General features: G+C 39.0%; 1 protein-coding gene across 1 annotated transcript in view; it reads left to right on the top strand.

The window, feature by feature from the left end:
• Window positions 1-5,479: 5,479 nt before the first annotated feature.
• The window catches only part of LOC113661681 (adhesion G-protein coupled receptor D2), a 56,772-nt gene continuing 48,497 nt past the window's right edge, over window positions 5,480-13,754 (top strand). Inside the window, exons 1-12 of the mRNA XM_047802760.1 lie at window positions 5,480-5,674; window positions 5,909-5,945; window positions 6,026-6,053; window positions 6,291-6,521; window positions 6,859-7,491; window positions 7,917-8,024; window positions 8,808-8,890; window positions 8,999-9,286; window positions 9,385-9,496; window positions 9,852-9,989; window positions 10,770-10,875; window positions 10,975-11,086. Of these exons, the coding sequence (XP_047658716.1) occupies window positions 5,910-5,945; window positions 6,026-6,053; window positions 6,291-6,521; window positions 6,859-7,491; window positions 7,917-8,024; window positions 8,808-8,890; window positions 8,999-9,286; window positions 9,385-9,496; window positions 9,852-9,989; window positions 10,770-10,875; window positions 10,975-11,086 (1,875 nt within the window). The 5' untranslated portion in view covers window positions 5,480-5,674; window position 5,909. The remainder of the gene's footprint in view (window positions 5,675-5,908; window positions 5,946-6,025; window positions 6,054-6,290; window positions 6,522-6,858; window positions 7,492-7,916; window positions 8,025-8,807; window positions 8,891-8,998; window positions 9,287-9,384; window positions 9,497-9,851; window positions 9,990-10,769; window positions 10,876-10,974; window positions 11,087-13,754) is intronic.

Raw genomic sequence — 13,754 nt, 5'->3', positions numbered from 1 at the left:
ATGTAAATTCTCTAAAGAGCCATGATCTATTTAAAAATTACAATTTATTGTATGCAAATAATCAGTGTATGCATCTGTGTGAGTGTATGCACGTGCACAAGTCCGCATTGGTCTAGTCAACTTTAAGTTGCTGGCTTTCTACCAGCAAGGAAATCTTGCTGACGGGTCTCTGAAGTTGGCTTTTTTGGGTTTGAAGTCACACACTGCGAACCAAGCCTTGAGAATCAGGGAGGGCTTCAGTGACTCGGGCTAACATCCATGATCCTCGTGGTGCGGCGACGTCTGCTACCAGTACAATGTCTCCTTGTTGGAAGTTGCGTCTGGCACGGGTCCACTTTTGCCGTGTCTGCAGAAGAGGTAGATATTCTTTGACCCAGCGCTTCCAGAACAGATCGGCAATGTACTGCACCTGCCTCCAGCAACGTCTGACATACAAATCTTCCTTTACAAACAGCCCTGGAGGTAACACAGGCTGAAACTTAAGCTGTAAAAGATGATTAGGTGTTAGTGGCTCTAAATCATTTGGATTGCCAGAGATTGTTGCAAGTGGACGGCTATTAAGAACGGGCTCAATTTCGCACATCACTGTTTGAAGGCCTTCATCATCCAAACGTTGATGGCTGGTTACCGACAGTAATATTTTCTGATTCTCTTTCAATGGGCAGATCCTCAATGTCAAGGTTAAGATTTTGTACGTCCTTTGCCCTTTCAGACTCTGGAATGGAGGCTAAGACAGCTTTGTTATTACTAATCCATTTGTTTGAACCCTCCAGTCGCACAGAGTAAGCTCAATTCCTTACAGAGTTTGATGGCATGATTCTCTGAATCAACAGCCTTTAGCAAGTCGTCTACATAAAAGTTATTCTTAACTGTTCTTGTCGTTTCAGCTGAAAAACACCCTTTGTTATCCTCAGCTGTCCTCCTCAATGCATAACTTGCTGAACTGGCTGATGACGTTGCGCCGAAAAGATGTACAACCATCCTGTATTCTTTCAGTGGCTGAGTGATGTCCCCCATTTGGTCACCAGAGGAAACGTAGGAAGTTCACATGTTGAGGCGAGACTTTCACCTGATGGTACATTTTCTCCACATCAGCCATGTTGGCAATTTTGCCTTGGCGAAAGCGGACTAAAACTCCAACTAAAGTGTTTGTAAGGTTCGGACCTTGAATGAGCTCAATATTCAGTGAGGTCCCCTGATATGCTGCAGAACAGTCAAATACCACACGCAAGCTGCCTTTCTTAGGGTGAAACACACCATGATGGGGTATGTACCACACCTTTCCATTTTCTTGATTCAGCTGGTGGTGGTGTACAAGTTCAGCATGTCCACTGGAGATCACGGTTTCCATAAAGGCCCTGTATTCCTTGTGAAAGCCACTGTTCCTCCGAAACCTTTTCTTTAGTGCCAATGTCCTTTGTTCTGCCAGATGACGGTTGTTTGGCATTGTAAGGTTATCCTTCTTAAATGGTAAAGGCAGTTGATAATGTCCATTAATAATTTCAGCAGAGCTGTCCATAACCTGCATAAATTTGCAGTCTTCCACTGACATTTGTTTATTTTCATCAAACCTCTTCTCTGGGAAATCATGGTTGTATTGCTGAATCAGAAGCTCACTCAGTTTGTTGATGTGAATTCGATGTGCATAAACATGCCTTTGACCTTGCTTATTAATATATGCATCCTCACTGTGAAGAAATCCATTTACCACCCAACCTAGCAGTGTCTTTATAGCAAAGGGTCCATTACCCTGGCTATTGATAATTCTCCAAGGTTCCATAAACTTGGGTGCATTTATTCCTATGAGAAGGTCAACTTCCGCATCAATATTGGGTATTTGAACATCCTGAAGATAAGGCCATTTTTGCAGATCTTCTTGTCTAGGGATGTGCTCCTTACTAACTGGAATCTCCTGCTGAGTAAGTTTCTGGTAATTCTATGAAATCATTTCCTTCCAAAGCACAAACTTCTAGGCCCTTGATGACCAGGGTGTTAACGTACTTCTTTTGTCCCATTGTGCGCAAAAGTATTTGTTGCTGCTTGCCCACTGCATTCAGTCTTCTTCCCAGCTGTTCTGTGCAAAATGTTGCGGAGCTTCCAGGGTCTAGGAAAGCATATGACTGAACTATGCGGTTTGAGTTATTCAGTTTGACTTGAACTGGGACAATTGCAAAGGTGCAGTCCTCATTATTATGGTCAAATGTGGCTGCTTTCAGTGAAACTAGCCCATTGCTCACTGTTTTTCCCAGATCCTGGCTTGAATCATCTGAAGAATTCTGAACTTGCATTTCATTCTGGAATACAGGCAAAATAGTTGGATGGGGTTTAGAGCACACTGAACATGTTTGTCTATTTTTGCAGCTTCGACTCATGTGCCCTTTAACCAGACAACCGAAGCAAATACCTTTAGTCTTCAAAAGATTAACCCTTCCATTATGAGACCTTTTTAGCAATTCTTGACATGACACAATCCCATGCTCATTATCACAGACAGGACAGAGTTTTGGCAGACTGGACGCTTTGGGCACTTTCTCTACATTAGAACACTCCGCAGTGTTCGCTGGCACTACAGTGGTGGCGAAACTGGTCCCTTTGCTCTTATGCTTTAAAATAAAAATGGATTTATTGTTGGTGGACTTTGGTGATCTTTTGGATGCCGATGCATCTTGAAGGTTTCCAAAAATGGGGTCTTGTAGAATCCTGGCCTGTCTTTCCAGGAAGTTGACAAGATCTCCAAATGATGCCTTTGCTCCTGATTTTTATTTTATATCGTAAGCGTGTGTTCTCCATTTTTCTTTAATCTTGTATGGTACCTTGGAGATAAGAAGCCTCATATGTGATGGCAAATTTAATTCATCCATGTACCTCAAAGTATGCATTAGATTAAAACAGCCACGAAGAAAGAGAGTGTAACTCTGTAGAGCCTCATCATTGTCTGATGGGATGCTATTCCAGTTTAAGGCTTTGTCTATGTAAGCACTTGTAATCTTGAACTCATCTCCAAAATGAAGTTCCAGTAACCTCTTTGCCTCCGCATACCCTCGGTCTGCACCCATATGAAGGCAACTTCCAACCAAGTGGTGCAAGTGGTGGGGAAGTGCCTTTGCCAACTTGACTGTTTCGTGTCAGCTGCGTTGTTTGAACTTGCCTCTCAGTCCTCTGTGGCCGTGTGTCTTGTATTAAGGCTCTTTGCAGTGGTGTTTTGGGAATGACAGAAATTTGAGCATATTCCACAGGTGACGGTTCTGATGGAAGACCTCCCTTAACTCTTTCATACTGGCTTTTCAGATATGCATTCATGCCATCTCCTGCTGAGTCTGAAGATTCTGCTGATGTGAGTTTAGAACTCCTTGGTTGAGTGTTGATATTCTGTAACACCTGTATTTTGGCATCAGCTGCAGCCAATTCTGTTTCGAGATCAACTCTTTCTATTGCATTTTGCACTTCAATTCTTTGTCTTTCCAGGGCATGTTTTTCCTGAAGTGATTGGCTGCGTCGCAGCAGGGCTGCCTTTTCTGCTTCAGCCTTTAGACGAGCAGAAGACACTGATGAAGATTTGGAAGCATGGCTAGCGGAACGTGGAGGTCCTATTCTACTTGCCGACACATTAGATATGCTGTCCAAAGGGGAAATCACTGGCTGTGATTCACTTTGATCACCTTTCCATATGTCTACCTCCTTTAGAAATATTTCAAACGTTTGCATCATTGGTTCGTACCACTCATTATTGCCACTTTTCCTTTCATCTTCATTAAGTAGCAGTTGTACAGACTGGTGAGCATCTTGAAAATCATTTAAAGCCACATTTAACTGTTCAAGGCCTGTGTTAACAGTTTTAATATCTCCATTCTTCATTAATTCCTTCAGTTCGTTCATTCTACGGGTACACACCCCAAGTTTTCCTCTGCGTGTTGCACAAAGCGCATTAAATTTGTCAGCCATATTTTAAGTTTAATTAACAAAAGGATTAAATATTCTTCCAAACAAAGGATTAACTATTCTTCCAATCTATGAAGTCTGTGATCTGTTCCAATAACAACTTCAATTTCAATAGCAAATTCAAAATTCAACAATAGAGCACTCTAATGGTGAATCAACTTCAAAGCTTTGGCTCCCTCAAAGTTCCAAAAAAGGCCAACGTCTTCAATTCCAAGTTTTCACTCAAACATGCTTCAATTGCAGTCAACAAGGGATTCCCTGATTTGCAAACACTTCAAATAAGTCCAGTGCAAATAATAGCAAAGTTCTTTACCTTTGTTATGTCATATTTCAAACGAGTTGACGTTAGTCGGTCCTTTGACAAGCTTACAAATAAATTATAAATTGTACCTTCGAAGGGGTGATCTGGATGGATGGTAGACAGGCGGGTAGGATAGCAGATAGGCAGGCAAGCAGGCAGGCAAGCAAGTGGGCAGGCAAACATGAACAAACAAGGATGCTCCAATGGCCCAAAAATGACCAGCAGGTTAGATGATTAAAGTGGTACAAATTATATCCAATGAGAGGTCAAAACAAACAAAATATCTCCAAAATCAAAAAGTCTTGTAAAGAACTATATGCCTCTATGCCTTTCCTTTGTTCTCTAGATTAATCTAACAGGTGAGCGTCGGCCATCTTAACTTTAAGGCCATCTCAAGCTCTGTCAATTTAAAGGTCCTATTCAAAATAAAGGTATCAACTAAAGGGTATGGTGCTCCTATAGCACATATTGGCAAAATGGTAATATGTGCTATAGGAGCACCATACCCTTTATTTGTTTGTATTTCACAGTAATGAAGACACCATTAAGTCGTCTTCATTACTGTGAAATACAAACAAATACTTATAAATCATGCAATACCATTAAGGAGGCGTCTGATACAGCAGGATAATGACCCCAAATGCCATTAAGAACTATCTTCAATGTAGAGAACAGTTCAGTCCTGCAATGATGGTCTGAGCCCTGATCTCAAGGGCTAATACTGGTTAGGTTTCCAAACATCTTGAAGATATTTATATATAAAATAAGCTCCACTCTTCTGGGAAAGTTTTCTACTATATTTTGGATTGTGGCTTTTTTTTTTTTTTTTTTTTTTAAATTTGCAAATGGCTCTGTGCAGGACGCTCGAGTTCTTCTACTCCAACATTAACACACCATTTCTTCATGGAGCTCTGTGCTTTGTGCACAGGGACATTGTCATGATGGAACAGCATGTAAAATGTTTATTTTATACAATTGTGAGCATCAAACATTTTGGGAAAGAACCACATATGGGTGTGACAGTCAGGTGTGCGCAAACATTTGGCCATTTGGTGTATAATTAAGTAGCGATAAGAACTAATACAAAAGTGATGAAGTACTTCTGCTATGTACTACAGCTATAAATAATAATAATAATAATAATAATAATAATAATAATAATAATAATAAGAGTGGTGTTGTTTTTGTATGATCTCCATCTGCGGATGTTTAAGTACGCACTCTCCGGCGCAGGTTTGGCTCAGCGCGCACGCACCATCTCTCCAGCTCAGTGTGTTAATGTTAATGAAGCGTCCTTCTCCTCTCAGGAGTTTCTTCTGTCTCACAACTGAGGCTCTTTCTCAAACTTTAGAGAACAAGAACAACAACCGAAGCTTAAAAGAAGGAAACCTTCTCAACCGCATTTACTGCACTCAGGGAAAAAGTCTTTAAAAGGTAGGACACAGTTTACACAGTCCGGGTATCTGAAAGGAAAGAATTTATTTATCCGCTGAATGTTTCATGTGTTTTAAAGTGAGTAGGATAAAGTTAAGGTTACACATTACTTCGAAATATTTACAGTATTTATATATATGGTAATGAACATTTTACACAGTTCAAACACTAAATATTTCGGAGTGATGTGTTTTACTTCACACACCTTTACAAAGTGATCTGATTTGGTTACAGGATGTTCTTACTGAAACTCTTCTGCTCTAACGTCATTGTAAGTACATTTGGCTTTTCGAGATTGAGATGAAATATTTCAGTAGTTATTCAGGACTTTATGCTCTTTGTACATTCTAGGTCTTGATTCAGCACTGCATTGGAAAAGGTAATATTATACTTGAAAAAGATTTGCCTCTTTTCAGTTTTCTCAATTTCCTTTAAAGTAACACAATAAACAGTCTGTAGTACTAAATTAGATTCAGTACCTAAATATTCCAGCCATTTCTTCAGCACGTGAATACTGTAATTGTGTTATACTTTATAGACAGGGTGTGTCAGCTATGAAAAATCATGCATCATGATTGGAGCTGCTCTCACCACATGACGTGATCTCTTTTGACAGCTCTTGCTATTAATGTGGAAATCAAAAGTTCATATCCAAATGAGGAATTTTATTATGAGTATCATCCAGCCAGGCTACACTGGCATGCAGTCAATCAGTTGTGTAGTCAGCAGTCAGGATCCCTGGCACTTATACCCAGTGCTGGAGAGAAACAAAACCTGACCAATTTTCTACAGTCCTTGAACATTTCAGAACCTGTGTGGATTGCAAGAAGAGCTCCTGAAATAAATGGTGATCTCCAAATAACACATTTCTTGATTTTCTATATCATGTGTATATATCAGTCTGCATGTAATGTCACTAATGTTATTAGGCCAAAAGTGATGACAGTTGTCTTATGCTGGTCGTTAGCGTTTTACTTAATTTTGGATTAATCTGGAAACATTTTTGTAAACTCTATTTTTATATAAACCAAGTAGAGCATGCTTTAGTTTGTCTGTTCATCTAAGGAGTAACATTAACATGCAGTCTTAATATCCTGTAGTATTCTTGGATTTAATGGCTAAAATAATACATAAATTACATTAAGGTTAACAACAAATATTCACTGTTATATCTGTTTTCCAAGGTACCTTAATCCTGGAATTCCTGGACAACAGAAAAGTTCATTTTGCACGTTTGTTGCACAAGTTCTCTAGCATGACTGCTGTGACTGTTTGCGCTCATCTTCATTTCAGTCCCACTTGCCATGGGCCTTCGACTGTGTTTTCTTATTCCGTACTCTCCTTTATTGACGAGTTCCAGCTCCGAGCCAGAGTCATGCCAAACCAATCTATTCAGCTTGCTCTGCTGGTACACGGTCAACATGGCCCATTCATATCTGTCTTTGCCAATGATGCCGCCTGGCACTCAGTGTGTGTGAGCTGGACAGGAAATGGAGGCAAATGGTCAATCTCAGTGGATGGTCAGGAAGTTAGACGTGGCACTTCCCTGTACTCATCAGGCTACATCAGGGGTGGTGGAATTCTCATCATAGGCCAAGAACAAGACGAGTTCGGCAGCTCTTTCAAAAGTGACGAGGCCTTCTGTGGCAGCATTACCCAGCTGCACATGTGGGATCAGGTGCTGGATGCCAGAGAAATCCAGTCCATGGAAAAAGAGTGTTCACTCATTCCCTCTGGCCTGCTCTTCAGATGGAACATATCTGGACTGGAAATGACACCTTCTTTAAAGACTCACTGGGGCTACATTCAGTGTCAAGGTAACGTACTGCTGGATGAGTTTTAGGCCTGCCTAATTGCTTAATCTTTAGGCATTGTGGCCCAATTTAATTAGATTAAATGTTGCACTCTTTCCTTTTGTATTTCACTGTGTGTAAATATTTCCACTGCTGCAGAGGTTCTTTGCGGCTCACAAATCATAATGAACACAGAGATGTTGCCAAGTCATAACTGGGAAACTCAGCCCTAAATAGTCATAAATATATCGTGTATGTTGTAATTCAGAATACCGCCCTTTAAACACTTTCTCTACTACATTCCCATCTCATGATGAACACACTCTAGGCTCTTACTTCTCAGTCCCTTACTCATAATCTGTATATGATTATGCTGCAGTATTGAACTGGCCAACAAATCCGATCTTCTGGTTGGATTTCAGTTCACAGTATTACACTGTTTTCTTTAGACCAGATGTCCAACAATGAGAACTGTGTAACATTTTACCCTGGCAGTGGAGAGTGGACCTATGACAACTGTGATACACAAAGAGGAGGTGTCTGCCAGTTTCCCAAAGGTAATACCTCAATACACTGCTTAGGCACAATTCACATAATAATCAATAAATCATAAAAAAAATAAAAATAAAACCAAAAATAGATTCTTATCTTCAACACCATGAAACAAAACTGAAAATCCACCATGGATGGGGTAGAGCTAACTAAACTACACCATTGTTTTTGCTCCTGAGTGGTGCAATTAAAAAAAAATCATTCACCCTATCATCTGAAGATTGTGAGTTCCAGTCATAGTAATGCCAAAGACAATCAATGCTACAGACATTCATGGCGTACTGGACTACTGTCTCTCCCCTGGATGTGTGTGAGCTAATGCACATGGAAGAGGGTGGAGAGTGTATTGTACTGAGTGTGTTACTCCACCCTGTGACACAGTTTCAGCAGTGGTTGGCTGGCTTCATGTGTCTCAGGGGAGGCAGGTGTAAGCTTTCACTGTATGTTATGTTATGATTCCTCCGTCTGAAATAGTAGTCTCAGCTCTAAAATATGAACAAACCTAATACACTTGTAGAGCTTTGTTTACAAGAATGCTTCATTAAAGAGATTATGTGTCAGTCTACAAATGTACTTGCTGTCTTACATAAGTGTTAATTTACTGCCCAATGTGTTTAAATGACTGTTTTTATGGCCCTGTGTAAACACTTTAAATATCCCTGAAATGACAGTTTGGCAATTTACTAGTAAAAGATGTAATCTATCACACATTCTCTATCCAAAGCTCATAGCTTAGTTAAAACATTTACTTCTTTTTGATTGTTTTTTGTTGATTGTTTTGATCATAGAGCTTGTGGATGACATTGGCATTTCTAAATTTCCCAAAACGCCATTTTTTATACAAATCAGCAAAGATCTTCCTGCCAAACCTGTGAGTATGAGAGCTTCCATATCTGCTGCACACAGACAAGTTTTATCTTATCAGAGTTTACCTTAGTGTGTTTACACTAAAGACCGCCAAATGGTTTTCTCTCCATAGGAGTTTGACGACCGTAATTCATCTTCATCTATAGAACATGACTTGGATTGGCTAAGTTCACTTGCTCAATCTCTTGTGAAAGCTATCGAGACAGATCCAGACATCATCACACCATCTGACATGCTGCAACTCGCTCAAACCATAGAGCAGGCTGCAGATTCTCAAGTTAATAAAACATCAGTCCCTTCTGAAGTCCTTAGGTCCATGGCTTCCAGCTACCTGATCCTAGCCAGTGGACTCATTGATCCTGTCTTAGCCAGGAACTGGATGGATATGAAGCCATTAGGTGTATGTTTTTAAATTCAGTGGTGTGAGATAAATATCTACTTCTAATATGTTCATAGTCACTTCTGTGCTATACCTATGTGTGTTTTTGCTTTCCACAGATTAACCTTAGACCGTTTACGGTTATTGAGAGTATTGAGAAAATACTCTGGGATCTGGCTGATTCTATCTTCACAGACAAGAAATGCTTTGAACTTTTAACAAAAAACATAGGTAAAATACTGTGACAAAAAGGTAGATATTTAATATTGAGAATTACCTGAAAATGAGTTTATGTTATGAATATGGTATGTGCATGCCAATTAATATGAATGTCAAATGAAGACTAATAAACTTTATGGCTCAATAGCCCCATAAGAGAATCATTGCATAGAAATTTATCATTTGGAACTGTCAAATTATCTAGTGTTCTTCACCAGTTTGGGATTTTCTATAATTCCCCAATGAGCACATGGATGCCAAGGTTATAGAAGTCTTTTAAAGATTAGAAATAGCTGCACAGGTTACCTACAGTATATATGCAACACATGCTAATTATTGGATTGTATGGGTGTGGTTGTTTTTGCAGATGTTCATATGGAGCCACGAACATTATCTGATGTGAACTGCAGGAGTGAGTTTAAACCCTCAACACAGGGTAATCAGTCCAACAGTCAAGAGCAAATCCTCATTTCAGAGACAGAAGTCCAGAGACTTCACTCCCTTGGTGAGAAATGTCCATTTTTACCATAATAATCTATGGTTGGAATTCATATTCTCGGATTAGATGCCATTTCTTAATGTTCACAAATCTCACCTGAGTTGAACTGGTTACAAATGTACACCGTGTTATGTAGAAAACACAAAGCTACATACAGACACCAAGACTATCACAATCATGATAGACTGTACATTATATAACAGTTGAGCTTGTTTTGTTTGGATCAACCTACCTGCCGAATTCCTTCAAAAACTATGTACAGGTGTACCTAGAAGAATGTACACTGTTGTGCAGGTAAAGGGTGATCACACCAAATACTGATTTGATTTGGATTTCTCTTTTGTTCATTTACTTTATATTTTATTTTAAAGCATGTGCACAGTACATTATATTATATATAAATATAAAATCAGCTACACTCTTTTGTGAAGGTTTTCCAGTAGATGTTGTATTGTGGCTTTGGCCATTTGTGTTCATTCAGCTAAAAGAGCATTAGAGAGAGGTTGGGTGAGAAGGTCTGGGGTTTAGTTGGTGTTCCAGTTTACCCCAGAGGTGTTCAGTGGTGTTGAGTCAGGACACTCAAGTTTTTCTATTCCAACATTAACACACCATGTCTTCATGGAGCTCTGTGTTTTGTGCACAGGGACATTCCACTTAAGGAAGCACAGACCTAAATATCTGCAAAATAATTTCATACATTTGAGAACAATACCTCTTAAACAATAATAAAAAAATGCTTAATACTTCAATATGCTTAAAAACACCTGACATATTTGTTGTTTGCAGGTCACAAGAATGTGATGTTCATTCATACTTACTACAGCAGTATGATGGAGGTTCTGTCCAGATCTCACTTTAAAGCATTTACACAAAAGAACAAAGAGAGTGGAAAGTAGGAGCATTTTTATTCATGGCTGAATATTCAAATAAAATTATGTATTTTTTTTTGTATGTATATGTGATAAAACTTTTCTGCTGTTGGTTTTTTCAGTTTTGTGTTTGGTCACCTGGCTACAGCAGTCATATCCGCCACCGTGCGAGACGTGTTGAGGGAGGAGAATGTTCCAGTGTCTGTGCAGTATACTTTGTCTACTGTAAAACTGGTATGGAATATCAGTGTTAGGGCTACAAATAATTTAGCTGGAAATCTGATGTACGTGAGGCATCATTTATTTCATATGCATTATAGATATATACTATTATGTGCATAAATATATATTATGCAGAATCTACCGAATATCTTGATTACTTTAAAGATTCAAATGAAAACGATTCCACCCAGAAAACATGCTGATCATTTATCACCGTAAAAACAAACTATTGGAATCTACTCAATAAAAGTTAGACAAAATTTTGCACTCAGTTTGTTTGGGTAGATAACCTTTAAATTGCAGTTAACCAGAGGTGGCAAAAGTACACACATCCTTTACTCAAGTAGAAGTACAGATACCCATTTTTTAAAAGACTCCAGTAAAAGTAGAAGTAGTGACTACACTCTTTTACTCAAGTTAAAGTAAAGTAGTGTGGGCTTTGACATGTACTTACGTAAAAAGTCGCCGTTACTACTACCTGTTTAGTGTCATGCTGGTAATCGGACGTCATGTTGTGTGTGTGTGTGTATATATATATATATATATATATATATATATATATATATATATATATATATATATATATATATATATAGTGTGTGTATATATAAATATATAATTTTGGAGAATATATAATTTTGCAGCCACAAGATTGTTACGAAAGGCAGGCACTAATGTAGGTGAGATAGGATGGAGTCAGCGTTCACATTCATCCCAAAGGTGTTCAGTAGGGATGAAATCAGAAAACAACCACATATAGCAGGAAAGGTCAGGTGACCCAATACTTTTGGAAATATAATGTATACCAAGTGTATCACCAAGGCCATTTCCCAAACTGTAGGGAGATTCCAGCTCTGTCCTTGAAAACAACTCAAAATTATTGTGATGTTTTACAAATGACAAAATTAATGTTAATTAAATTAAGCACTTCGTGTTTTTTGGGTTGACACCAGGGGCGGTTCTGGGTTTCATCTTTAGGGGGTTTTAGCCCTCAGTGCGAATTTAAAACAAGAAGAGTTCTATATTATATATTATATGACAACTCTGGTAATAAGAATAGTGAAATTTCACTGCTTTTGGTTGCCGTCTTTGCGTCTTTCCGCCGATTAACGTTATAGATAAACGCCTCCAGCTCTGACTGCGCGTGCACGCTGCGCGTACCTGTGCTTCTCCGTTCAAATAAAGCAGACAGCTGAAGACGCACTTTTGAAAGACTACAACACACGCGCGTAAAAGTATGGAATAAAAGCAAAGTAAAAAAAAAATCGCTCTTGGATCAAACTGATAAATAATTTTCTTTCCCATCGACGACATGTCCTGCATTTTAAAGTATTTTTTATTGTTTATTTATGAAAGTAAAAATCATCCTTATAGTTTTAAGAAAACTATAAGAAAAAAATAGTTTTTAAAAAAGGGCTAGAACCGCCCCTGGTTGACATAATTCACAACGCATTCGACAGGAATCATTTTTTGACGCCGATTATTACAAACATCTCCCTCATATATGCCATGTGTGTTCAGGAATGTCCTCGTTGTTAGTTATTTTAACATCGGTGACTCCCTCTGAATTAACATTAGCCATTCCTTTTGTAGGCGTGCTGCTCATTAGCTCCGCTATCCTTAGTCTATGTCTGATAGCCAGTAAATAATACAGTACACCAGTCACATGGGGGAAAAGCCGCACAATGATAGGATGATAGGCTGGAAACAGCGCTCAATGAGAAGAAATAATACTAAAAGTAACGAGACCGTTTTGAAAATGTAAGAAGTAAAAAGTACAGATATTTGTGTAAAAATGTAATGAGTAAAAGTAAAAAGTTGTAAGGAAAAATAAATAGTGGAGTAAAGTACTGATACCAGAAAAATGTACTTAAGTACAGTAACGAAGTATTTTTACTCCGTTACTTCCCACCTCTGCAGTTAACAAATAGGTAGTGTGTTTGGATTGTACCCGTTACTATATATCTAGCTTGCTGACTAATATCATTTGCATGATTTTTTACACTGAAGGCTTTAGTGAAGCAAAAAAAAAAAAAAAAAAAAGTTACATTCTCTGTTAACTGTTGTTTTCATTTTTAACAAAATCTTGCCAATCTATTAACCAACACCTGATCACAGGCATGCAGTGACAATTTCTGTATTCTGTTCACATTCAGGCTTAGTGGTTAGCACGTTCGCCTCACACCTCCAGGGTTGGGTGTTCGATTCCCGCCTCCACCTTGTGTGTGTGGAGTTTGCATGTTCTCCCCATGCCTTGGGGGTTTCCTCCGAGTACTCCGGTTTCCACCCCCGGTCCAAAGACATGCATGGTAGTTTGATTGGCATCTCTGGAAAATTGTCCGTAGTGTGTGAGAGTGTGAGTGAATGAGAGTGTGTGTGCCCTGGGATGGGTTGGCACTCCGTCCAGGGTGTATCCTGCCTCGATGCCCGATGATGCCTGAGATAGGCACAGGCTCCCCGTGACCCGAGAAGTTCGGATAAGCGGTAGAAAATGAATGAATGAATGAATGTTCACATTCATGACCTGTGCAACATACAAAACACAAGTACAGTATAAAATAAGTAAGTAGATTGGATGATAAATGATGTCAGATCTAGTCCAGTTTCAATCCAGCATTTCAAGAAGATTTAACCCTCAAACAGACAGGTTAGTTTTCTCCATAAGACAAGGTTGCTATGT

Source organism: Tachysurus fulvidraco, chromosome 2 (assembly GCF_022655615.1).
Source record: "Tachysurus fulvidraco isolate hzauxx_2018 chromosome 2, HZAU_PFXX_2.0, whole genome shotgun sequence".
NCBI classification, from domain to species: Eukaryota; Metazoa; Chordata; class Actinopteri; order Siluriformes; family Bagridae; genus Tachysurus; species Tachysurus fulvidraco.
The sequence above is the reverse complement of the archived record's forward strand: the minus strand, read 5'-3'. Positions and strand labels throughout refer to the sequence as shown.